Here is a 27,797-nt window from a genome sequence, read left to right as displayed (position 1 = left end):
TCATATACACCTAGGATAGCTTGAGGGTGAGAAAATCATGTGGTGATTTTAATTGTTTGGGTGAAATATCCCTTTAATGTGCTGCATCTAATGCTGTCGGTTGCCACAGAAAATAAGATTGACTCGTACCCCGAGTGTTTGATCACTGCATTGGCTTTATAGAAGAGCTGCCATCAGTTTCTTGTAATTTCACTGGTTCAAGTGCAGTTGTGTATCGAAACCTTGCATTTCAAAATGCTGTAGTGTAACTTTAACATGTTGCTCTGTAACAAAATCATTTACAAAAGGGCAACTAAATTTCCTTCTCTCTTCTCAAATGCATTTTCTGTAAATCAAGTTGTTTTTCGCAGTGCTACAGCCATCTCACAGCTTTTCTTTGTTATTTTTTATTATCAGGGATCAGATTAAGTTAATCAGATTACATTAATTTGCGGTCTGTGTTTTTACTCTCACTGAACATCCAGCTGAATTGTAGCATTGCAGTGGCCATGCTGGTTTTGAGTTTTACAGCCATACTGTGCACCGTGTGTAGGGTTTGTCACAATGTAGGTGTGATTATATCCAGTCTGGAGGAGCTCAAACTGAGACCATGTCTCTCTGTACCAGGTGTAGTTCACTGCTGGGTTTGCATCACTGCTGCAGATCAGAGTCACTGAACGACCCTCCAGAACTAAACCAGCTGGATTTATCTCCACCCATGTGTTTTTAGGAGCATCTAAACGAATAGAAAAAAATGTAGACAAGCACAGTATGTAGTCATATTTTACAATCTATTATTTCATAGGATTTCGATTCAAACGGTATACGGTTAAATTTGATTTATTTAACAATTTGATTTTGCATTATTTAAGTGCATTCACAGGATTTTTTTTTAATGCTTAGTGAAGGGGCAAATTAAACAGCTGCCTTAATGGTTAGAGAATCATAGGTTACAAGAAAAAAAAAACCTTATCCATTTGTTAGATGTTGGTTTAATGAAGCCATGGCATATATAGAAATTTATGTAAGCCAAGATTTTAAAGAGCTTAAAAGGAATTAAGTATAGGCTAACATTTTGTCACACCTAATGGCAATTTTAGGATGGTTTCATATACTACAAAAAATTATTTAAATTTTCTGCACAGAATAAAGTAGAAAATATAATTGTTTCTGTACTGTAATAATGTCAATTAGCACTGCATCATTAATAAATTGTATTCATTTCTTATTTTCTTAACGTTAAATCAGTTCATTTTCATTGCTTTTTATTCAGATTCGCTGCAGATATCTGGCACGTCTTTGAGCGCGAGATCACTTCTCTTTCAGTGAGAAAACTTCATTTCATTTTCATTAAATAAAATACTATAGTATTTAAATTTTCCTCTCCATCGGCGAATGATGATTCTGATGATTCATTTTTTCTAATAAAATGTATTGCTATGCATTTAACACTCACATTTTTTTAACATAGACTTTATAGTGCACGTTCCAAACTTACATTTTTATAATTCATGAATGAAAACATTTTGTAACATGATATTGATGTACCATTTACATGGTAATGCAATGTCTGATTTTAAAATGGGTGTTAAAGGATGAATTTTGAGATTTTAAGTTTTCAGTTGATATATAATTTCTGATGATTTCTAAAAATGTGATGGAGAAAAAGGCAACGAAGAAGTCTTTTTTTTTAACAAAGGAACTCTTGTCATAAATTGATCTATTACTTTTCCTACATAATTTTTAATAAAAAAACATTGGTAAAATATATATTTGGGAGTCTTAGACCTTTCCAACGATATATAGTTTGTCAAGATTAGATTAGATTTCATTGTAATATAGTGAAGTAAATGTAGGCGTCCAGTATACGGGACGGGGTGACAGTTAAAGGGTTTAAATTAGTTTAATATGCTATATCGATTAAAATAGAAGCATAAGAACATTTTGATTTTTAAATAATTTCAATCAAACATTGGTGAAATCCAATTATGTCAGGTTTATGGTAATTAAGCAGGGTTATGCAACTTTATGTAATGATTAATAAGTTACTTTAAGGATTCAGTTTCACTGATAATTTAAATTTCAGTTTTTAAAATAATGTTTAATTGTTCACCTTGGCCCTTATTTCTGTCAAAGGAGAAAGGAAACATGGTACCTTTTATTCTAAAAGATTAAAACATTGTACAGTCTAAAAACATTAAATTATAAGATAAAATAGCTCTGAAATTTTAGATACATTTTGAAGTATCACCACAGACTTCATATTGCAAGTTACTATAGAGTCTGTGTTGTTACCAGGAAATACAGAACACCACAGACGAATCAGCCTAAACCCAGACCTTTCTGAAATAGAGGTCATGATGATTTTAAGATCTGGGGACATTTTGGAAATATTAATAATTATGTACATATTAAAATGTTGATTTATATGTCACATCTGCAAGTTATCAACATAACACCACAGACACTATTAAAGTGTGAAAAAGTGTGAAAAAGTGTGAAAATTGTCAGAAATTGAGCTAACTTTAAGAAAATTAATAAGAAAGAGTGCAGCTCTCAGATCAACCAGCACCAGCAATGACCTTTACACACAGGAAGTAGTCCAAATAGAACACTTTGTGTTTAAAATGTTATATTGTTGCAATAACATTCCATGATAGCTATCTGAGGTACGGCGTATTTTGATACCAATGCAATCTCTCAAACTCATTTAAATATGTGTTTTAAAACAAAAATGTAACTGTTAACAGAGAACAAATTGTGTTGACCCAGCAACAGACGCTACTTTCATAAATCTGATTATCAAATAAACCTCCCGCTCTTATTTCAAGGTGGTTTTTAATCCTGTGGGTATTTTAACAGTTTCCTTCGTACATTCAGTTTAACAACATTGTTAAACACATTTATCATTCAATGGAACTGTGCGAATGCTTTATACAAATAAATTTTGGCTCTGTTCATGCAATAAATGCACAGCCTTGGACTGCTCATGTCGTCGGTGTGACTGAGAACCATTGACAAACTACAGAAAAGTAAAACTGCTTCACTTTAGCATTACTGGAAACGAGTACTAAAGTGAGATCACACATCAGCTGCTCAAAATATCTGTCAGTAAGAGGAACTGAGTGTGAGCTCAATCCTGTGACAGTGACAGGTGGTAAATAGTGCAGCACGTGAAGGAGAGATGAGAGGCATGAACACTGTTCAACATCTCCATTAATTTGTGCTTGTAGTAGTTTAATGATTATATATTTTGAAAGCACTGAATCACTATAGAAATTGCAGTTCATTTGATTCTTAGCCTTTTAAATTGATTAATGTCAGAAACCGCGCATTCTCAATTCAAAAATCATGTTTCAAGATCAATGCATCTTCAGGGTTTGTAATCGATGCATCAAGAAATCGAGTGAATCGTTAGGCTGCACCCCTACAGTACTCGTAACACTCACACTGGACGTCCAGCAGCACTGATGACTTCTGTGTGCCGTGTTTGTTCTCAGCTGTACAGTAGTATCGTCCGCTGTGTGTCGGGTCAGTGTTGTTGATGGTCAGGTTTGGTCCGGTCTGAACTGGATTCAGAGGTCTCTCAGTGTCTCTGTACCAGGTGTAGTTCACTGCTGGGTTTGCATCACTGCTGCAGATCAGAGTCACTTTTTTGCCCCTCATCACTGAGCTGGAGGGAAGCACTGACAAAGATGTGTTTTTTGGAGCATCTGAAAAAAGACAAAAAAGACGTGCAATGTATGAGTGATTTAACACTGCACGTTTAAACCTCTCTATTTTAGACTCCCACTGAACGTCCAGCAGATCACCATGTACTTCCGCTGGACTCTCAGCTGATTACAAATGTGATCCTGGACCACAAAGCCAGTCTTTAGTATCAGTTTTTCAAAGTTTTCAGAGTTGAAGCTGGATAAATAAGCTTTCCATTGATGTATGGTTTATTAGGATCGGGCAACATTTGGCCAAGATACAACTATTTGAAAATCTGTAATCTGAGGGTGCAAAAAATCTAAATATTGAGAAAAGTTGTCCAAATGAAGTTCTTGGCAATGGGTATTACTAATGAAAAATTAAGTTTTGATATATTTATGGTAGGAAATTTACAAAATATGGAACATGATCTTTACTTAATATTCTAATGATTTTTGGCATAAAAGAAAAATTTATGATTTTGATCCATACAATGTTTTTTGGCTATTGCTACAAATATACCCCAGAGACTTAAGACTGCTTTTGTGCTCCAGGGTCACTGGACGTCCAGAAGAGTAACAAGTATTTAGTATTATGACTTTTTTTTTTTTTTTTTAATATAATAGGAAAGTCATGTCCTCAGTGTATCTGCTGTCTGGAGAAAATGAAAACTCTTATGTTCACTTTTACCTTCAGGTACAAAACACCTGCATTGCTTACGAGACATTACTACGATGCCCGTAAGGTGACTTGTTCGGTTTACTTAGTTTTGTCGTGGCCACGAAATAACTCATGGGAACGTGATATTATTTTGTGGGAACGTCATATTATGTCGTAGCCTCGAGATGCTATGTTGAGGGAACGACATGTTATTCTCGTAGCCACGAGTTTAATGCGTAAACAAACCTGCGTGACCATAGCAACCCGGGATTATCAGAGATGGATTCATTCATATTTTATTTTGAATTAAGTTATTATTATATTAACTAAATGCTTTGGCTAACGGGCTGTATTACATGCGATTGTCAGCATTCAAATGAAGTTTATCATAAATAAATATTACATAAAGTGCATAATAAAATATAAAAACTTTTTTTATCCATCCAGTCTTGTAAGTCCATAAACTGATAGTCTTTCCCCCGTAATATGTGTACATTATTATTATTATTAGCCTATTATTATTATTGCTTCAATTTCGATCTCTTTACTTAACATTCTGAATACTTTTGTAAATAATAGCGTACTGTAAATGCTCAACATTAACATAAAATGTCAATGTAAATGCATAAATTTTATATGGATAAATAATATAATAATTTCTTAATTCAAAATAAAATATGAATGAATCCATCTCTGATAATCCCAGGTTGCTATGGTCACGCAGGTTTGTTTACGCATTAAACTCGTGGCTACGAGAAAAACATGTCGTTCCCTCAACATAGCATCTCGAGGCTACGACATAACATGACGTTCCCACAAGTTAATATGACGTTCCCACAAAATAATATCACGTTCCCATGAGTTATTTCGTGGCCACGACAAAACTAAGTAAACCGAACAAGTCAACTTAAGGGCACCGTACATTACTATCTCTACAGCTTCTTGATTGTGGAGAAAATTGCAGACAGCGTAGAACTGGCTGAGGGCAGAAATATGCTAATATGGGACAGTCTGTCAGCGATCGTGGGCGGGGCTTGAGCAATATGATGTCATACTGATCAGAAAATCAAAACAGCTTCATAATTGAGACTGTTTATGTTTTTTGGGGATAAAAGAAAGGATTTTTATCATTGTAGGGTGGTTGTTTCCTCACACTGCTAAGATAGATTTAAATGCAAACACCATGTAAAAGGGAATTTTGCATCCGATGTCCACTTTAACACTCACACTGGACGTCCAGCATCACTGATGAGTTCTGTGTGCCGTGTTTGTTCTCAGCTGTACAGTAGTATCGTCCGCTGTGTGTCGGGTCGGTGTTGTTGATGGTCAGGTTTGGTCCGGTCTGAACTGGATTCAGAGGTCTCTCAGTGTCTCTGTACCAGGTGTAGTTCACTGCTGGGTTTGCATCACTGCTGCAGATCAGAGTCACTGAACGACCCTCCAGAACTAAACCAGCTGGATTTATCTCCACCGATGTGTTTTTAGGAGCATCTAGTGGAGGAGAAAATGCTTTAGGCCATTCCAATATATATGGTTAATTTTTTACACATAAAAAATAATAATAATTAAGTCGTTAACAATATGAAATAACACTAATGGAATTGTGCGAAATGTATAGTGAAAAAAAACATGCTTTTCAAATAATACTGAAGGAGTTCACATTAACACTGCATAATTATTGCTGTTTTAATATATATAATATTACATGTGTTATATTTCATATTTGATATATAATGCCTAAAAGCTTAAGTCTAATATTCTAATGATTGTGGAAAAATGAGTTAAGACTAGGGGTTGCACAGACTAATCGACTTGTCGACTTCAATGCTCTGCCATGACAATCTTCTACTCACTCTCGAAGCATCCTAGGTGTGTGCAACTTTCTTCTTTCAGAATAATCCAATCTGAGTTATATTAAATTATAAGATTCTTCCAAGCCTTTCAATGGGGGTTAGCCAGTGTTTGTTGTCAACAGTTCAGAAGATGTCAAATAAAGTGCGTGCATCTGTAATAAAACGCCCTTCACACGGTTCTGGGGGGTGAATAATGGCCCCTGTAGCGAATCCATGGGTTTTTGCAAGATACATACCCAGATTTCAAATGTAATAAACACTTTCTTTCTCACTTCTGCTGACTCACTTCACTTCTCACTTTATTTGATATCTTCTGAACTGTTGACAACAAACACCCTGGAAGAGCAATGGCAATTTTTAATATAACTCCATTTGAATTATTCTGAAAGAATAAGGTCACATACACCTAGGATGCTTCGAGGATGAGTAGAAGATTGACAAATTTTTATTTTTGGGTGAACTAACTGTTTAAGCTTGACTTCAACTAGTCGCTGGTCCCATAGAGGGCGCAACAGGATAATAAATCTTTGAAGGACTTTCACATTTACACTCCGTTAACAAACAGTTAAAATGACAAATAAATGTATACTTCGAAAGCTCCACAAGAAATGTGTTGATTATATTACTAGATGCTTGAAATTAAATGGGAGAATGCACAATCTAAACAGTTTATTGTACAGGTAAGTTAATCGCTGTTCTAATCTAATGCGCTGATGCACTGTAATGCACACATGTGCACTTGTGGTCTTGCAGACTTACAATGGCCGAGCACTCACTTTGCAACCATAATCAAAGTAGGCTACTCTCTCAATACTCAAATCAAAGCCCAAACAGAAACTCAAATTTTCTTCAAGCATGATACAGAGCTAAGAGATGGTTGTAACTACACATCCTGTTATAGTGTGCATACTTATTACAGTCTAGATATTGTATGCAGCCTAATTTGCATGCATCAGAGATCCGCACCGCTCTCAAACTGCTGGAATTGAAATTGCGTTTTAATGCTTGTGAACATCCTTTTTAGTTTCACTTTCGCAATTGGGAAAGGGAGTCACTATTACTAGAAAGACGCTGCCGTGTAGCATTAATTCACACATGCAGTCGCTCTCAATAATGCATTTATATACATGTAATCTTTACTGTGCTATATATTTATATCTTATCTAAAACAAGCAGAAAGCAGTGAGCAATAAAATGACACAAAGGCAAAAGAACTGATAAAAATGAGCTGTTATGAGCAATAGCCATCTGGGCAGCGCTGTGTCATCATGCCATAGCTGTGAACAAGGGGTTTGTCACAGCTCCAGACTTATTTGTTCATTAATGACGTCATCAGCGACTAGTCGATTTCGACTCGACTTTAATCAAAGAAAAGTCAACTTTAAAAAATCAGAAGTCAACCCCTAGTAAAGACTCGTAACACTCACACTGGACGTCCAGCAGCACTGATGAGTTCTGTGTGCCGTGTTTGTTCTCAGCTGTACAGTAGTATCGTCCGCTGTGTGTCGGGTCGGTGTTGTTGATGGTCAGGTTTGGTCCGGTCTGAACTGGATTCAGAGGTCTCTCGGTGTCTCTGTACCAGGTGTAGTTCACTGCTGGGTTTGCATCACTGCTGCAGATCAGAGTCACTGAACGACCCTCCAGAACTAAACCAGCTGGATTTATCTCCACAGATGTGTTTTTAGGAGCATCTAGTGGAGGAGAAAATGCTTCAGGCCATTCCAATATATATGGTTAATTTTTTACACATAAAAAATAATAATAATTAAGTCGTTAACAATATGAAATAACACTAATGGAATTGTGGGAAATGTATAGTGAAAAAAAACATGCTTTTCAAATAATACTGAAGGAGTTCACATTAACACTGCATAATTATTGCTGTTTTAATATATATAATATTACATGTGTTATATTTCATATTTGATATATAATGCCTAAAAGCTTAAGTCTAATATTCTAATGATTGTGGAAAAATGAGTTAAGACTAGGGGTTGCACAGACTAATCGACTTGTCGACTTCAATGCTCTGCCATGACAATCTTCTACTCACTCTCGAAGCATCCTAGGTGTGTGCAACTTTCTTCTTTCAGAATAATCCAATCTGAGTTATATTAAATTATAAGGCTCTTCCAAGCCTTTCAATGGGGGTTAGCCAGTGTTTGTTGTCAACAGTTCAGAAGATGTCAAATAAAGTGCGTGCATCTGTAATAAAACGCCCTTCACACGGTTCTGGGGGGTGAATAATGGCCCCTGTAGCGAATCCATGGGTTTTTGCAAGATACATACCCAAATTTCAAATGTAATAAACACTTTCTTTCTCACTTCTGCTGACTCACTTCACTTCTCACTTTATTTGAAACTTCTGACAACAAACACCCACTTACCCCATTGAAAGGCTTGGAAGAGCAATGGCAATTTTTAATATAACTCCATTTGAATTATTCTGAAAGAATAAGGTCACATACACCTAGGATGCTTCGTGGATGAGTAGAAGATGGACACATTTTTATTTTTGGGTGAACTAACCGTTTAAGCTTGACTTCAACTAGTCGCTGGTCCCATAGAGGGCGCAACAGGATAATAAATCTTTGAAGGACTTTCACATTTACACTCCGTTAACAAACAGTTAAAATGACAAATAAATGTATACTTCGAAAGCTCCACAAGAAATGTGTTGATTATATTACTGGATGCTTGAAATTAAATGGGAGAATGCACAATCTAAACAGTTTATTGTACAGGTAAGTTAATTGCTGTTCTAATCTAATGCGCTGATGCACTGTAATGCACACATGTGCACTTGTGGTCTTGCAGACTTACAATGGCCGAGCACTCACTTTGCAACCATAAACAAAGTAGGCTACTCTCTCAATACTCAAATCAAAGCCCAAACAGAAACTCAAATTTTCTTCAAGCATGATACAGAGCTAAGAGATGGTTGTAACTACACATCCTGTTATAGTGTGCATACTTATTACAGTCTAGATATTGTATGCAGCCTAATTTGCATGCATCAGAGATCCGCACCGCTCTCAAACTGCTGGAATTGAAATTGCATTTTAATGCTTGTGAACATCCTTTTTAGTTTCACTTTCGCAATTGGGAAAGGGAGTCACTATTACTAGAAAGACGCTGCCGTGTAGCATTAATTCACACATGCAGTCGCTCTCAATAATGCATTTATATACATGTAATCTTTACTGTGCTATATATTTATATCTTATCTAAAACGAGCAGAAAGCAGTGAGCAATAAAATGACACAAAGGCAAAAGAACTGATAAAAATGAGCTGTTATGAGCAATAGCCATCTGGGCAGCGCTGTGTCATCATGCCATAGCTGTGAACAAGGGGTTTGTCACAGCTCCAGACTTATTTGTTCATTAATGACGTCATCAGCGACTAGTCGATTTCGACTCGACTTTAATCAAAGAAAAGTCAACTTTAAAAAATCAGAAGTCAACCCCTAGTAAAGACTCGTAACACTCACACTGGACGTCCAGCAGCACTGATGAGTTCTGTGTGCCGTGTTTGTTCTCAGCTGTACAGTAGTATCGTCCGCTGTGTGTCGGGTCGGTGTTGTTGATGGTCAGGTTTGGTCCGGTCTGAACTGGATTCAGAGGTCTCTCAGTGTCTCTGTACCAGGTGTAGTTCACTGCTGGGTTTGCATCACTGCTGCAGATCAGAGTCACTGAACGACCCTCCAGAACTAAACCAGCTGGATTTATCTCCACCGATGTGTTTTTAGGAGCATCTAGTGGAGGAGAAAATCATTCAGGTGATTACTTTATAATTTACAGCATTAATTATAGATGATCATTCAGCACAGATTGAAATAACTCCTGTCTTACACTGAACGTGTAGCAGACGAGACTCTTTTGTTGTGTTCTGCTTCTGTATCTGGTGTGTTGCAGTGCAGGTGAAAGTGACTCTGTGATGACGGTGAGAAACAGTGAAGTTCAGATCAGAGATGATCTCAGTTTGGCTCTGATACTGTCGTCCTGTGACGCTCTCGATGAGAGACGAGCTCCATGTGAGAGATGATGGACGAGACGGACAGAAGATCTTAGTAGAGCAGCGCAGACTCACTGAACTTCCCTCAATCATCTCCTGCTGATCCGGAAAGATGCTCAGTGTAGGTTTGGGTGGAGATCCTGAAACAGACAGAGATATTACAAGATAATGTTGATTATCATATACAGTGATGAAGGTATATATTGTACAGTAGTAGATTGCTTTTTCATGTCCAGTCACACTATAGAAGCAGCATGAACAATATGACACTCACCTGAGACGACAATTTGAACTTGAGAGTATTGTTCTGTGTAGCTATATTTCAGTTTACCACTGGTTTCGATTCTGAAGAAATATGACCCATTATGACTCTGATCAACATTATCGAAGCGTGTGGTGCAGTTTTTCTGTGTAGCAGTGCCAAATATTTCTCCTTTTAACCGTCCAGTGTTGGGGCTGCTGGAGTCAAACATTATAACACGAGGGTTTCCATCTTTATACCACATTCTCTTTGCTCTGTCAGTGAGGTCAGCTTCATATTGTTGTTCAATATCAAATGTGCAGGGGATGAAAACACAGGATCCTTTCTGAGCTTCTACTTTATTCGGCAGATTGATATTAGCGCCACACAAAACACCTAAAACAAAGACAAACAGATCGAAGGAAGTAAACGATCAGAGGATACAAGCAGAACACACTTCTGCAGAACTTATTGCTCTTTATCTCATGAAGGTCATGAAAGTGCTTTCATAATAATAATTAATCTTGTTAAACAGAGGAATAATCTAAGAATGAGACCTTGTATCAGAGATCCAGTGAGGAGGAACGTCACCAATGTTTCCATCATTTACATTCACCTTACAGCAGAATAAACAGCAAATGAAGACATTTTATAGAAGGAAAAAAGCTGAAATGTAGGAGCTGTTTTTGATTGTTTATCCTATGCACCTATCGATCATCTACAGGTGTGTGAGGGTCATTGTTGATTGATAGGATGAAAAAATATTTTATTGCGTATGAATTTACAGCTCTTGTTGGTATAATCTCATTATTTCTAGAATTAAGTTTTAGATTTTTTTATTTATAGATATTTACATACAGAACAATGCTAAAGATTTTAAAAACAGGTCATTCTTATCTTGAACATGTTTCAAACCTTAACGTTTCAGAATCTGAAAGCTACAGGAGTAAGTGTGAGTTTGAGTGTGTTGTGTGTAAATGTCTTACCAGAGAAGAGAGTTGAAGACAGAGCTCAAGCTGACGCTTCTACACTGAACGGAGGGAGAACTGTGTGTGAAAACGACACAATTTAGCTCATATTAGAGATTCACCACTTCTCCTTTAGACAGAACTCAGTAACAGTAGCCAGGCTGAGAAATATGCAAATCAGTCTGAAGCTACTGAATATTCAACACATTTCTTTATATCTGATGGAAACAAATCATGTCAGATCCAGTGTTCATGTTGATAATAATTCTCCATATTCAGTAATACTTGTTGAATCACATTAAAAATGAAATCCAAGAACACTATTTGCAGGAAACATGCTTTTTTCTTTTTCACATCTTTTGCATTTCTTACTTCTTTGAGATATTATACTGTATCTCAATATTGTGTTACGGTAATATTTCTCATGTTCTGAATTCAGTTTAACAGTTTACTTCAAATAAGGAAGGTTTTCTTGCCCAAGATACTGACAGAAGCTGAAAGCAGGAGAGATTTCAGCGGGACACTGCTGTCTGTTTGTAAGGTGTCTGTGTCTAAAGTCAGCAATACGAGCAGCTCACTTCTACAGCATTTAATTATTCCTGTACAGTAAGTGTGATACTGTAAACATTTACATTTAGACATTTGACAGAATAATCTTAGAGGCAATAAATAATTGTGTTTTGTTTTGTAATATGAAGAGTCTGTCACAGAGCTGTCATCTGTAATATCTGAACTGAAACTGAAAGTGTTTTCATGTTGTCAATGATCTGAAAGTGAAGTCGCTTCTGTCTCTAGTGGAGCAGATGGAAACTGCACATCAGTTCCTGTGATTACAACAAGAAACACTCACCACCAGAGGACACCAGACTGGTATTTTATCTGCTTAGATATGGAAATAGTGATTTTAATAACAATTTTTTTTTAAATAGAAACTTTATTTGTAAATGCTGAACATCCATAACGTTGAAAATTTACAGTTCTGAATATCAAATTCTTTACTCAAATGCCAAATGTCCACAATTGTGTAAGCTTGAAATATCTGAATGGCATTCATAAATGCCGAACGTCCACAATGTTGTGAACTATATTCTAAGCACAATTCTTTATTCATTAATGCTGAATGTCCAAAACTCCGGCATTAAAAGAGCAAATTTATAACATTGCTGCTTGTAAACTTGAATCCAAGTTAAAAAGTTCAGAATAATATTTAGAGAATATATATTTTTTAATAGAATTGAATTTTCATTTCATGCTGACTTGAAGCCTTAACTGGGTAGAAATCTTGAAACTTGTCAGAAAAAAGTGATGTTTTACCAATATTTTTTTTCGAATTCCAAAAGAGCAGATAGGCCTATTTATTTGTGAGACTGTGTCAAATGTTTACTTTATTTATATGCGTTATGTTTATTCCTTCACCATACTAGAGGGTGACTATATGGTGACTATATGTCCTCTTTTCCCCGGACATGTCCTCTTTTTGGACCTACAAAATTGCGTCAGGCGGAGATTTCTTAATCTGCAAAATGTCCAGGATTCGTCTGTTTTCTCTGACCATTGCTGCGTGGTCCCACAACGTGTTTCGCTGCAGTGACTTTCGTGTCCACTTCTTCAAACTTTCTAATATTGTATAATTTTGGCGCATCAGGAGCTGCTTAGGATGCAAGGCAAGGCAAGTTTATTTATATAGCACATTTCGTACACAATGGTAATTCAAAGTGCTTTACATAAAAGAAAGTAAAATAATCATGATGAAAAATAATAACAAAAATAAAACAAGCAATTTTAAAAACTTTTAAAATATTTAAAACATTTAATTCAAATGAATTTAAAAACAGTTAAAAAATGATTTTACATAAAAAGAAAACAGTGAAAATATATTGCAATCAGTTCGGAAATTGCACAGTGCTCATTCAATAAATGCACAGCTAAACAGATGAGTTTTAAGTCTAGATTTAAATGTGACTAGTGTTTTAGCACATCTGATCTCTTCTGGAAGCTGATTCCAACTGCGGGCGGCATAGTAACTAAAGGAGGACTCCCCTTGTTTTGTGTGAACCCTTGGTATTTCTAACTGACTCGATCCTAATGATTTGAAAGCTCTGTTAGGTTTATATTCAGTGAGCATATCTGCAATATATTTCAGTCCTTGGTCATTTAGTGACTTATATACGAGTAAAAGTACTTTAAAGTCAATCCTAAATGTAACTGGAAGCCAGTGTAAGGACCTGAGGATTGGTGTGATATGCTCAGATTTTCTGGTTCTAGTCAGAATCCTGGCAGCAGCGTTCTGGATGAGCTGCAGCTGTCTAATGGTCTTTTTGGGAAGGCCGGTGAGGAGCCAATTACAATAGTCCACCCTGCTGGTGATAAAGGCATGAACAAGTTTCTCCAAGTCTTGACTGGAAACAAAACATCTAATTCTTGCAATGTTTTTTAAATGATAGTATGCTGATTTAGTTACTGCTTTGACATGACTACTGAAACTAAGGTTTGTCTCCAGAATCACACCAAGATTCCTGACTTGATTTTTAGTTGTTTGACCCCTAGAGTCAAGGTATGCATTCACCTTGAAAACTTAATCTTTGTTTCCAAATGCAATGACTTCAGTTTTTTTCCTTGTTTAACTGGAGAATGTTCTGGCACATCCAACTAATAATTTAATCAATGCATTGGCAGAGGGAGTCAATGGGGCTCTAGTCATTTGAAGATAAGGCTAGGTAAATCTGGGTATCATCAGCATAGCTGTGATCGGCAATTTGGTTCTCATTATTTGACTTAGTGGATATACAGGCTAAACAAGAGCGGTGCAAGAATTGAGCCTTGTGGGACTCCGCATGTCATGGACGTCCACTTAGACTTATGCTCTCCTAGACTCACATAATAGCCTCTCCCTTCTAAGTATGACCTGAAACAGTATTTGTTCATTTGATTAAAAACTACCTTTTCTATAATTTTGCCTATAAAAGGAAGATTAGATATTGGTCTAAAATTGCTCAAAATGGTGTTATCAAGATTGCTCTTTTTCAGGAGGGGCTTAACAACTGCAGTTTTCAGGGAGTTTGGAAATGTCCCAGAGAGAAGTGAGGTGTTCACCACTTCTAAAAGATCTGCTTCTAAGCAGTTAAGCACGCTTTTGAAAAAAGATGTGGGAAGTGTGTCAAGACAGCAGGTTGATGATTTTAGGTGCTGCACTATGTCTTCCAGAATTTTGCTATCAATTGCTTCAAAAATAGACAGTATCTTTTTGATATTGTGGCCGAATCTGTCTGACCTCTGCATTACTTGAGGATGTGCTAATCGCCTTCCTGATATTAATGATCTTCTCAGAAAAGATGTAAGCAAACTCATTGCATTTGCTGTCTGATAGCATTTCACTGGGAATCTGACTTGGGGGTTTGTCAGTCTCTCAAAAGTGGCAAAAAGAGTACGAGTGTATTTTTAAGTTACTGTTTATAAGGTTTGAGAAGAAATTCTGTCTAGCTGTGGCTAGTTTCACATTAAAAGCATGAAGGCTGTCTTTATAGATGCTATAGTGAATTTCAAGTTTCGTCTTCCGCCACATCAACTCGGTTTTTCTGCATTGTCTTTTCATAGTCTGAACTGCTGTCGATCTTCTCCAAACTGATTTCTGTCTGTTTGTTTTCTTACTGACTGTTATTGGAGCAATATCATCAATAACATTCTTAACTTTTGAGTTAAAGGAATCAAGGAGAATATCAACAGAGATGCAGAAATGCTTGGTGTTAAAGATATAGCCTCCATAAATAGTACACTTGTGTTCTCGTTAATGCATCTCCTTCTGACAGAAACAGATCTAGATTCAGTTGTAGCAGAGATCAATATATCAAAGAAAATACAGAGGTGATCAGATAGTACTACGTCCTTAATAACAATGGATGAAATGTTTAGACCCCTACTGATGATTAAATCTAGAGTGTGTCCACCTTTGTGTGTTGGTACATGCACATGCTGAATCAGGTCAAAAGTGATTAGAACCGTTATCATTTCTTTTGTAGTTTTGTTTTCTGCATTATCTATGTGAATATTAAAATCCCCTGCAATAGCAAAACAGTCACACTCTGAGGAAATCATTGATACAATTTCTGTGACCTCTTCAACAAAGGCTGGAGAGTGTTTTGGAGGCCTGTAAATAATAATAAACAGAATGCATGGAGCACCTTTCAGCACAATCCTTAGATATTCAAAAGACAAGTACTGACCAAATTACACTTGCTTGCATTGATAGACATCTTTAAATAGAGCAGCTACACCTCCACCTCTCCTAACAGTCCTGCAGACACTCATGTAAGTGTAGTTAGGAGGGACTGCTTCATTTAGGACTGTTGCACTGCAGCTGTCTTCTAGCCATGTTTCATTTAGAAACATAATATCCAGATTGTTTGTGGTTATAAAGTCATTGATTAGAAATGATTTATTTTTTAGTGAGCGAATGTTTAAAAGTGCTAGCTTGATGGCAGTGCTTTGTGTCTTTACATCAATCTTAGTTTGATGCATAATAGGCCGCAGATTAGATGAGTTTGCCCTTCGGCTTGAGAAGGCCTTAGACTTTCTATCATGTGATAAAACTGAAATATAGAAAGCTACAGGCACACTGGGTTCCGCTTGTTCTGTAAGCATTTGTGAAAGTTGCTGTTATTATAGCGGGGACCCGACACATATCACTGAGAGCTGCCATCAGTTGTTTTTGGTTCACCTTCAGCAGATACAGGGTTTGGGCCCTGGTGTTGTGGCAGCGGTCGGAGAGACCTCACAGGAGCAGGGGCCACAGGCTTTGGTGGTTGGGGGGCCCGCCGTTTTTTTTGTTGATATCTGAGGGCTAGCAGCGAATGAGTGAGAGAGTTTAGTACCAGCATACACCAATTCCTCCATTTTCTGTGAGAAGCACAGAAGTGGAGATGCTGTAGAGAGGGATAATGTGTCTGGTGAGATGGGCTGTGTCTCTGGTGTTTCTGGTGGCTGTGATGTGTTGTCCTGGCTTCCCTGGCTGTTTTCCAGAAAGCCGTCCTTGGGTGCTGAATCTTGTAGCTGTTTTGATATATCACGGCCTGTCTGTGAGGAGCTCTGTGGGCAGGGCTCAGCCGGGATAGTGTCCATCGATGCGGTGTATTTAAATGTTTTTTTTAATGAGCGTTAGCGCTGTTTACTTTCACTTTCGATTTCAGATCGAATTTCGATCGACTTCGATTTCAGTGTCTCTTCCATCACATCACTGCTTGCAATTAACTCCCTCATCCAACCCCAACTCCACCAACTGAACCTGTAATCTAACTTTGTTCTTTCTTTACAGTCTCTTCATTGGAAGCAGTCTCTATAACATTCATTTACAACTCATGTAATTGTGAATTGTAATTATGTATGCTTATAATGGTTCTGTTCTGTACCCCAGGGGGGTTTGTCTTGCTGCTCTCCCCACTCTGTTTAATCATGGCTGCATGGACAAGTGTGTGGAGCATTGCCCAGAACATAACCATACCGCCAACACTAAATGTATGCAATATAATTGTCATAAATATACTTGACGGTAGTGGTCCTGATTGAACTGTATCCTTATGAGGATTGTCAAGCAAAATTGATTCAAGAATTTTAGTGAAGGAATGGACTGAGGCTGGAGTCAAGACATCAAGAGCCACCACACACAGACGTGTCAATGACTTTGCTGAACCACAGACAATGTCAGAGGCGTCTTACCTGGGCTCAGGAGAAGAAGAACTGTACTGTTGCCCAGTGGTCCAAAGTCCTCTTTTCAGATGAGAGCAAGTTTTGTATTTTATTTGGAAACCAAGGTCCTAGAGTCTGGAGGAAGGGTGGAGAAGCTCATAGCCCAAGTTGCTTGAAGTCCAGTGTTAAGTTTCCACAGTCTGTGATGATTTGGGGAGCTGCTGGTGTTGGTCCATTGTGTTTTTTGAAAACCAAAGTCACTGCACCCATTTACCAAGAAATGTTTGAGCACTTCGTGCTTCTTTCTGCTGACCAGCTTTTTGAAGATGCTGATTTCATTTTTTCAGCAGGATTTGGCACCTGTCCACTGCCAAAAGCACCAAAAGTTGGTTAAATGACCATGGTGTTGGTGTGATTGACTGGCCAGCAACCTCAGCAGACCTGAACCCCAGAGAGAATCTTTGGGCTATTGTCAAGAGGAAGAGGAGAAACAAGAGACCATACAATGCATATGAGCTGAAGGCCAATGTCAAAGAAACCTGGGCTTCCAGACCACCTCAGCAGTGCCACTAACTCATCTCCTCAATGCCACACTGAATTGAGGCAGTAATTATAGCAAAAGGAGCCCCTACCAATTACTGAGTACATGTACTGTAAATGAACATACTTTCCAGAAGGCCAACAGTTCAGTAAAAATATTTTTTTATTGGTTTTATGAAGTATTCTAATTTGTTGAGATTGTTGAGGTTTTTGTTAAATGTGAGCCAAAATCATCACAATTAAAAGAACCAAAGACTTAAAGGGTTAGTTCACCCAATAATCAAAATTATTTAATTAATAACTCACCCTCATGTCGTGCCAAACCAGTAAGACCTCCGTTCATCTTCGTGACATCAGAGGGTCAGTTAGAATTTTTTGAAGCATCGAAAATACATTTTGGTCCAAAAATAGCAAAAACTATGACTTTATTCAGCATTGTCTTCTCTTCTGTGTCTGTTGTGAGAGAGTTCAAAACACAACAGTGTAGCGATATCCGATTCGCGAACGAATCATTCGATGTAACCAGATCTTCTTGAACCAGTTCACCAAATCGAACTGCATCGTTTTAAACGGTTCGCGTCTCCAATACGCAGTAATCCACAAATGACTTAAGCTGTTAACTTTTTTAATGTGGCTGACTCCCTCTGAGTTCAAACAAACCAATATCCCGGAGTTATTCATTTACTCAAACAGTACACTGACTGAACTGCTGTGAAGAGAGAACTGAAGATGAACACCGAGCCGAGCCAGATAATGAACAAAAGACTGACTCGTTCTCGAGTCAAGAACCGTTTCTGTCAGACGCGTCCGATTCGAGAACCGAGAAGCTGATGATACTGCGCATGTGTGATTCAGCGTGAAGCAGACCGACACACAGAGCGTCTGAACCGAACTGATTCTTTTGGTGATTAATTTGGACTGATTCTGTGCTAATGTTATGAGCCCAGGTAAACCGAAGGTTTGCAGTCATCGCCAATGACGCCATTATGTCGAGCGCAAAAGAACCGGTGAACCGTTTTCTTCAACCGGTTTATTGAATCGAACTGTCCGAAAGAACTACTGGTGATTCGAAAACCGATGCAACCGGTTCTTGACTCGTGAACGAGTAAATTTGTTTCATTCATTATCTGGCTCGGCTCGGTGTTCATCTCTCTCTTCACAGCAGTTCAGTCAGTGTACTGTTTGAGTAAATGAATTACTCCGGGATATTGGTTTGTTTGAACTCAGAGGGAGTGTCAGCCACATTAAAAAAGTTAACAGCTTAAGTCATTTGTGGATTAATGCGTATTGGAAACGTCAGTTCGATTTGGTGAACTGGTTCAAAAAGATCCGGTTACATCAAATGATTCCTTCGCGAACTGGATATCGCTACACTGTTGTGTTTTGAACTCTCTCACAACAGACACAGAAGTGAAGACAATGCTGAATAAAGTCGTAGTTTTTGCTATTTTTGGACCAAAATATATTTTCGATGCTTCAAAAAATTCTAACTGACCCTCTGATGTCACATGGACTACTTTGATGATGTTTTTCTTACCTTTCTGGACATGGACAGTAGACCATACACACAGCTTCAATGGAGGGACTGAGAGCTCTCGGACTAAATCTAAAATATCTTAAACTGTGCTCAGAAGATAAACATTTTTAATTACATAATTTTAATTTTACATTAAATAAAGGAACTTCTCCACGACATTCTCATTTATTGAGAAGCACCTGTATACTGTTAGACACAGCCCCACCCACAAACTCCGCCCCCTTTTTTCCTCTTTTTGAAACACTATGATATGGTTACCCTAAACTATACAGAACTATACAGACACAATGTCAATGTCAAATATGTGAATTTTATTCCAGATTTCTCTTTTTCCCCCCATGTGTTGTCTATTAAAGACGCAGAGAGTTTTTCGAAGGAAGTCTGATGACTCTGGGAGTGGAATTGGAAGAGACACAATCTGTAAGTCATTTAATAAAACAATTAAATAAAACACTTTTCTTCCACACACATCAGTTCCTCATGCCTGCTTTTATATCAGTTTCAGTTTCGTTTTAATCTTGGTTTATCATTTAGATAGATTTATTAAATTATTATTATTATTAGAGATTGTAGGCTATTCCTTTTTCAGAAACATTTTAATAAAGCTAAAGTAGATGTCTTAAAACAAAATGTATAATTAAAAATGTAATGAAAGAAATTAAATAAAAAATTGCAATAAAAATGTATATATTTGAATAGGAAATAAAAGAGTGATAGGTGTATAATAAAATACATATAAAAAATAAACCATGCAGGACTGGATAACAGGTGATACTGTTGTAAATAATGTTCAGCTTCTTGTTCAGATCGTTTCGCTTCATAACGATGACTTGTGTTTTCATAAATCACGTCTTCTGATGCCGGTGAGGACGTGTCCGTGATCTTTGCTGTCATGTCTGGTTTTTTGGGCTCTGTCTCAGATGTTGAGGTGTTGTTCTCTGTGTCTCTGATCTCTCCTGACGGCGGGTCAGCGTTTGTGAAGTCGATGGAGGAATAATAAAGAGATTTAGGGTTATTATAGTTAACTAAAACTAAAACCATTAAAAAAAGTTTTGGTAAGTCTATGTTTTATTTCAGCAAGTTTCTGAGGAAACAATTTCACTTAGTTTAATGATGTACTAAAATAACTCAAACTGACATAAAAATCAATAATAAAAAATATATAGACACACATATATCCATAATAAACACTAGAAATTACAAAACGCAAAATAACTAAAACATTACAATTTAATATGATAATATAAAAAATGTAAGTGATTAAATATATTAATACAAACTTGGTATCTTGGTGAAATAACACTGATTTGCTTAAAATATTTGCTAAATAGCAATAAAAAGTACACAAAAACTTTAGATAATATTTTTTTTTTACTTTTTACTTTAGTTTGAGTAATTTTGTTGTGTGTTTTTGTAATATTTATTCCTTTAAATGTAAATAGTTTTTTTTTTATTACTTTTAATTAAATTAGTTATGGCAGTACTTTTTTCAGTTAACATTTATTTGGTAAAGAATTCATTTTATTTACAATTTTAGGTTTTTTTAGTATAATAACCCTGTTTTATGCTTTATACTCTTGAAATCATATACAATAATAGTTCAGGACGTCCTGAAACTGTTGGCTGGTGCTGACGCTGCTGTATTTGTTTGTGCTGAAACACTGCAGGATGTCCGTGTCTGTGAGGGACTGATGGATGTTCAGGACGCTCTTCACTCCTGTGCTTCCTAACGTCTCCTCACTGATGGAGGTTTCTGTAGAGTTAGTGATCACACGTCCAGACAGACGCCACTCTAGTGTAGGACAGGGATTCCCATGAGCCTCACAGACACACTCCGTTACACTGCTTCGACTGCAAGAGATGGAGATATTGGGTGCAACTGAAAGAGAAAATATAATCGTTATGATACAGAAGATCTTGATGGTCTCTACAGTGTAAAACATGTTCAGAATTTGAATGCTAAAACACTGAAAATGTCATGATAAAAACATGTTAACAAGCAAGTTCCCTAAGAGATCTAACAGGATATTTAATGTGTTTAACCCTTGTGGGTTATGCTGTTATACTCCATATAACTCCATATACAAGCCAGAAACTAAGTTAAACTAAATGATCCCACCTAGCGATCAACTGTAAAAATTACACATTTTTCCTCTTCCCAACAGGGAAATCCACCAACCATCAAGAATGCATGATTTTATGGTGTCATGGCTTTGCAATCAAAACATTTTGTTATAATGGAAGTCTATGGGGCAAAAACAGCCACGAACAACAAATGAGGGAGAAAAAATTCAAATCTAATGCTGCACAAAAACTAACAATGCATCAAAGCCAATGTTGTTACTAATCTTTGACATGCCCAAGTGATAAAAGGTAAAAAAAAATACACTCCACAATGACTTTTTATATTGAAAACAAGTCATATTTTTCTTCCACAAATCAGTGACATAATTTATGAACTTGGCAATTAAAGAGTAAAAATCTTTTTTTTTTAACATTTAGTAGTTTTGATCAGGACTGATGCTAATTAATAGATTTATGCAAATAAAATGTGAAAAATATATATATATCTGATACATTTTTACAGCAGTTTAATTTAGTCGATGTTTTCATCAACGAACAAAATTAAAAGGTAGTGAATTTGCCCACAGCGTATTGTTGAGTTTTTGAAAATTTTCAAAGCATTTCCCCAAAATATGTTTTAAAATAAGATTTGTCACCAAAAATCATTCCATTTGCTGAAACACAGAGAAAGTTGTGGCCAAATTAAAACTCAACATTACCCTCTAGTGGGTGAAAACCTCCCCAACACCACATAAGGGTTAAATTTGTATTTCTTCTGTAATGATAAAGCTGCTATTTAATTATTTAAAGTGTCATATAATTAGTATTCATAATCACTGAGATACTAAAATATTTTTTATTAATATTATGAGTCAGGTTTTATATTTTTTTCATTCCTGAACATTTGGTTAAGGTTGCAATAATTTATTTATTTATTGTTTATTTGATCTATACAGTGTGTATTATTTTTTGCCAACATGTTTATGAATCATTTTGAGATTTATATCTGAAATACAAATGTTTATATGTATTAAAAGACAACAAAGAGGACTGTTAAGGAAACAACTAACTTTTGTCTTTCTCTCTTAGTTAATGTCAGTTGATTACTGCTTATAGTCTTTCTGGCTGTAAGCTAATAGTTTGCTAAAGTAGAAAAGAGGAATGAATGATTAAGTCAGGGTTAGTTCTGTCTACGTACAAAACACCACACTGGTGAAAGTGCCATTATTGTGCTGAAGAACTCATTTTACTCTTCTGACTACAGTGGTACTCGGATATAAAAAGTCTTCACCCAAAAATGAATATTCTGTCATTTACTCACCAAACCTTTATTACTTTATTTCAAAAAGATATTTTGAAGAATGTTGGGAACAACTTTGGACCCAATTGACTTCCATTGTATGGATGAAAAGATACCGAGACATTTCTCAAAGTATCTTTCTCAGAAAACTAAGGAAGTCATGCAGGTTTGGAAAAAGGGCAATAAACATCGACAATTTTCATTTTATGTGCAAACATTATTTTTATTATTTTGAGCTGTTAACACAATAATACTGATTTGTTTATGCTACAAATTAAATTATAATTAAGTTATCATGACTCAAATTATTGATGAACATATTTGCATTACCTAGTTGTTTTTTTTTGCCAAAACATTGTTTAATGTGCAGCATCGAATGCTGTTGGTTGCAACAGAAAATTATATCGACTCGTACCCCAGAGTTTGATCACTGCATTGGCTTTATAGAAGAACTGCTGACAGTTTCTTGTAATTTCACTGGTTTAAGTGCAGTTTTATAAAGAATTTATATCAAAATCTTGCATTTCAAAATGCTATAGTGTAACTTTAAAGGTTTTTTTTCTAGGTTTGATTGTGTTTGTGGGGTGTAGTCTAACGTGTTCATCCTTCTTTTTTTTTACGCATTATTTTTCATATAATTTAAATTATTCCACACCGATATGTCCCTTCTCTGACAAACACCTCAATTTATTTCCTATAATAAAGCCCCTTCCTTTAGAAATACACGATGGGCTGAGATTGGTCAGCTGGCTCAGTGTGTTGTGATTGGCTAAACCGCCTCGAGCACATCTGAACATCCCGCCCCTCAAGCTCAGAATATGCTCTGGTTATATTGTAAACAATGACGTCCTCTATATTGCTTATCAATTTAAGCCTGATTGAGGCAGAGAATATTAATATAGAGCATCACTCAGAACCTGTGCAAGCATTAATGAAGATTTGTGATTCATATATGCATAAAGTTTTACGTGCACCCCTAGTTTTCTCTTCTTCTCTAAAGCAGCACAACATGGCTTCGCCTGTTTTCCGTTTTTGTAGGCATTAAACTACCAGAATTTTAAAAGATGATATCTCTGTTTGCATTGAACTTTCAGCACTACAACTTTGCAGATATTGTTTATGCTCAAACAGCAACATTACAAACTAATTAATGTTAGGGGGAACCAAATCTCCTTCTCTCTTCTCAAATGCATTTTCTGTAAATGAAGATGTTTGTCACAGTGCTACACCCATTTCACAGCTTTTCTTTTTCATTTTAACAGCCTGTGCACTGCTGACTGTATAGTCAACCACCATCAACCTGTTTACCATTATCACCATACTCTGTGATGCACACACCATGTCACATATACTTTTGTGTGTGTGTGTATGGGGGGGGGGTTTCAGTGCTGAAAGTCATATTTTGGCTGTGTGAAAGAAAGTATGATCCACTTACATGCTTTTATGGTAAAGTTGCAACTTTTTCATGTCAATTTACTTTAATTTCACTCTAAACAGTGCACTTTAAATTCAGTGCTGTCTAGAGCATTGTTATGTGTTTGCTGCAGTTACTGTTGTAATGGCACTATATTCACTGTATTTATGTTATCAAGGATCAGATTAAGTTTAACAGATTAAATTGAAGACTCTTATGTGCACTTTTAAATTCAGCTGCAAAACACCTGCATTGCTCATGAAACATTACTATCTCTACAGCAGGGTGGTTGTTTCCTCACACTGCTAAGACACATTTATATGCAAAACAATTTTTGCATCAGATGTCCCCTTTAACACTCACACTGGACGTCCAGCAGCACTGATGAGTTCTGTGTGCCGTGTTTGTTCTCAGCTGTACAGTAGTATCGTCCGCTGTGTGTCGGGTCGGTGTTGTTGATGGTCAGGTTTGGTCCGGTCTGAACTGGATTCAGAGGTCTCTCAGTGTCTCTGTACCAGGTGTAGTTCACTGCTGGGTTTGCATCACTGCTGCAGATCAGAGTCACTGAACGACCCTCCAGAACTAAACCAGCTGGATTTATCCTCACCGATGTGTTTTTAGGAGCATCTATGGAGGAGAAAATGCTTCAGGTGATTACTTTATGATTTACAGCATTAATTATAGATGATCATTCAGCACAGATTGAAATAACTCCTGTCTTACACTGAACGTGTAGCAGACGAGACTCTTTTGTTGTGTTCTGCTTCTGTATCTGGTGTGTTGCAGTGCAGGTGAAAGTGACTCTGTGATGACGGTGAGAAACAGTGAAGTTCAGATCAGAGATGATCTCAGTTTGGCTCTGATACTGTCGTCCTGTGACGCTCTCGATGAGAGACGAGCTCCATGTGAGAGATGATGGACGAGACGGACAGAAGATCTTAGTAGAGCAGCGCAGACTCACTGAACTTCCCTCAATCACCTCCACCTTCCTCTTCATCACCTTCTGCTGATCCTTAAAGACACTCAGTGTAGGTTTCGGTGGAGATCCTGAAAAAAACAGAGATATTACAAGATAATGTTGATTATCATATCCAGAGATGAAGGTATATATTGTACAGTAGTATATTTCTTTTTCATGTCCAGTCACACTATAGAAGCAGCATGAACAATATGACACTCACCTGAGACGACAATTTCAACTTGAGAGTATGTAGGTCCTATGTAACTAATCTTCAATTTACCACTGGTTTCGATTCTGAAGTAATACGACCCATTATGACTCTGATCAACATTATCGAAGCGTGTGGTGCAGTTTTTCTGTGTAGCAGTGCCAAATATTTCTCCTTTTAACCGTCCAGTGTTGGGGCTGCTGGAGTCAAACATTATAACACGAGGGTTTCCATCTTTAAACCACAATCTCTTTGCTCTGTCAGTGAGGTCAGCTTCATATTGTTGTTCAATATCAAATGTGCAGGGAATGAAAACACAGGATCCGTTCAGAGCTTCTACTTTATTCGGCAGATTGATATTAAAGCCACACAAAACACCTAAAACAAAGACAAACAGATCGAAGGAAGTAAACGATCAGAGGATACAAGCAGAACACACTTCTGCAGAACTTATTGCTCTTTATCTCATGAAGGTCACATGAAAGTGCTTTCATAATAATAATTAATCTTGTTAAATAGAGGAATAATCTAGGAATGAGACCTTGTATCAGAGATCCAGTGAGGAGGAACATCACCAATGTTTCCATCATTTACATTCACCTTACAGCAGAATAAACAGCAAATGAAGACATTTTATAGAATGAAAAAAGCAGAAATGTAGGAGCTGTTTTTGATTGTTTATCCTATGCACCTATCGATCATCTACAGCTGTGTGAGGGTCATTGTTGATTGATAGGATGAAAAAAAGTATTTTATTGTGTATGAATTTATAGCTCTTTTGGTATAAACTCATTATTTATAGATTAAAGTTTCAGATTTTATTATTTACATGAGAATACAGAAAACTACTAAAGATTTTAAAAACAGGTCATTCTTATCTTGAACATGTTTCAAACCTTAACGTTTGAGAATCTGAAAGCTACAGGAGTAAGTGTGAGTTTGAGTGTGTTGTGTGTAAATGTCTTACCAGAGAAGAGAGTTGAAGACAGAGCTCAAGCTGACGCTTCTACACTGAACGGAGGGAGAACTGTGTGTGAAAACGACACAATTTAGCTCATATTAGAGATTCACCACTTCTCCTTTAGACAGAACTCAGTAACAGTAGCCAGGCTGAGAAATATGCAAATCAGTCTGAAGCTACTGAATATTCAACACATTTCTTTATATCTGATGGAAACAAATCATGTGAGATCCAGTGTTCATGTTGATAATAATTCTCCATAATCAGTCATACTTGTTGAATCACATTAAAAGCTAAATCCAAGAACACTATGTGCAGGAAACATGCTTTTTTCTTTTTCTCATCTTTTGCATTTCTTACTTCTTTGAGATATTATACTGTATCTCAATATTGTGTTACGGTAATATTTCTCATGTTCTGAATTCAGTTTATCAGTTTACTTCAAATAAGGAAGGTTTTCTTGCCCAAGATACTGACAGAAGCTGAAAGCAGGAGAGATTTCAGCGGGACACTGCTGTCTGTTTGTAAGGTCTCTGTGTCTAAAGTCAGCAATACGAGCAGCTCACTTCTACAGCATTTAATTATTCCTGTACAGTAAGTGTGATACTGTTAACATTTACATTTAGACATTTGACAGAATAATCTTAGAGGCAATAAATAATTGTGTTTTGTTTTGTAATATGAAGAGTCTGTCACAGAGCTGTCATCTGTAATATCTGAACTGAAACTGAAAGTGTTTTCATGTTGTCAATGATCTGAAAGTGAAGTCGCTTCTGTCTCTAGTGGAGCAGATGGAAACTGCACATCAGTTCCTGTGATTACAACAAGAAACACTCACCACCAGAGGACACCAGACTGCTATTTTATCGGCTTAGATATAGAAATAGTGATTTTAATATAGTGATTTTTAATTTTTTTTTTTGTAATAAGAAACTTTATTTGTAAATGCTGAACGTCCATAATTTTGTAAACTTTACAGTTCTGAATATCAAATTCTTTACTCATAAATACCAATAAATACGTTGATGAATATACCAAAAAATACCAAAAATTAATAAATACGTTTTCCCTTGATGTATGTTAGGATAGGACAATATTTGGCAGAGATACAACTTTTTGAAAATATGAAATCTAAGTGTGCAGAAAAATCTAAATTTTGAGAAAATAGATTTTATTAAAGTCGTCCAAATGAAGTGCAATGCATATTATTACTAATAAAAAATTAAGCTTTCATATATTTACTGTAGGAAATTTACAAAACATTTTCATGGAACATGATCTTGACTTAATATCCTAATGATTTTTGGCATAAAAGAAAAATCTATCTTTTTTTTTTTATTGTTTGCTATTGCTAAAAATATACCCAAGCGACTAAAGACTGGTTTTGTGGTCCAGGGTCACATTTGTCAGTGAGCTCAGGATCTGTTGAGCAGCAAATATTCTATTCATCTCTCTTTATTCTCAACCTGTGATCAGTCAGATCTGTCTCCTTTTCCTCAGAATTTGGCTACTTTTAAACTGTTGCCAAGGGTTGATTTTCCCAAATCGAGCGCAGCGTTAGTTCAGTCAGGCCACGGAGTCATAGGCTGGGACCAGCTGATGTGGTCAGCTGTCAAATAGCTCCAATCACTACCATTCTCCAATTACACACAGGACATATATACGTGGCACTATTGCTCAGTAAGTATGCTCAAATGGCTCGCAACCCTCCCTCCATCCCCATT

General features: G+C 36.6%; 1 protein-coding gene across 1 annotated transcript in view; it reads right to left on the bottom strand.

Moving 5' to 3' along the window:
• Positions 1-25,471, bottom strand: part of LOC132098533 (B-cell receptor CD22-like) — a 29,427-nt gene extending 3,956 nt beyond the window's left edge. Inside the window, exons 1-7 of the mRNA XM_059504617.1 lie at positions 25,125-25,471; positions 10,038-10,340; positions 9,677-9,940; positions 7,613-7,876; positions 5,560-5,823; positions 3,429-3,692; positions 524-715 (exon numbers count right to left, since the gene is read on the bottom strand). Of these exons, the coding sequence (XP_059360600.1) occupies positions 524-715; positions 3,429-3,692; positions 5,560-5,823; positions 7,613-7,876; positions 9,677-9,940; positions 10,038-10,340; positions 25,125-25,326 (1,753 nt within the window). The 5' untranslated portion in view covers positions 25,327-25,471. The remainder of the gene's footprint in view (positions 1-523; positions 716-3,428; positions 3,693-5,559; positions 5,824-7,612; positions 7,877-9,676; positions 9,941-10,037; positions 10,341-25,124) is intronic.
• Positions 25,472-27,797: the final 2,326 nt, after the last annotated feature.

Source organism: Carassius carassius, chromosome 22 (assembly GCF_963082965.1).
Source record: "Carassius carassius chromosome 22, fCarCar2.1, whole genome shotgun sequence".
NCBI classification, from domain to species: domain Eukaryota; kingdom Metazoa; phylum Chordata; class Actinopteri; order Cypriniformes; family Cyprinidae; genus Carassius; species Carassius carassius.
The sequence above is the reverse complement of the archived record's forward strand: the minus strand, read 5'-3'. Positions and strand labels throughout refer to the sequence as shown.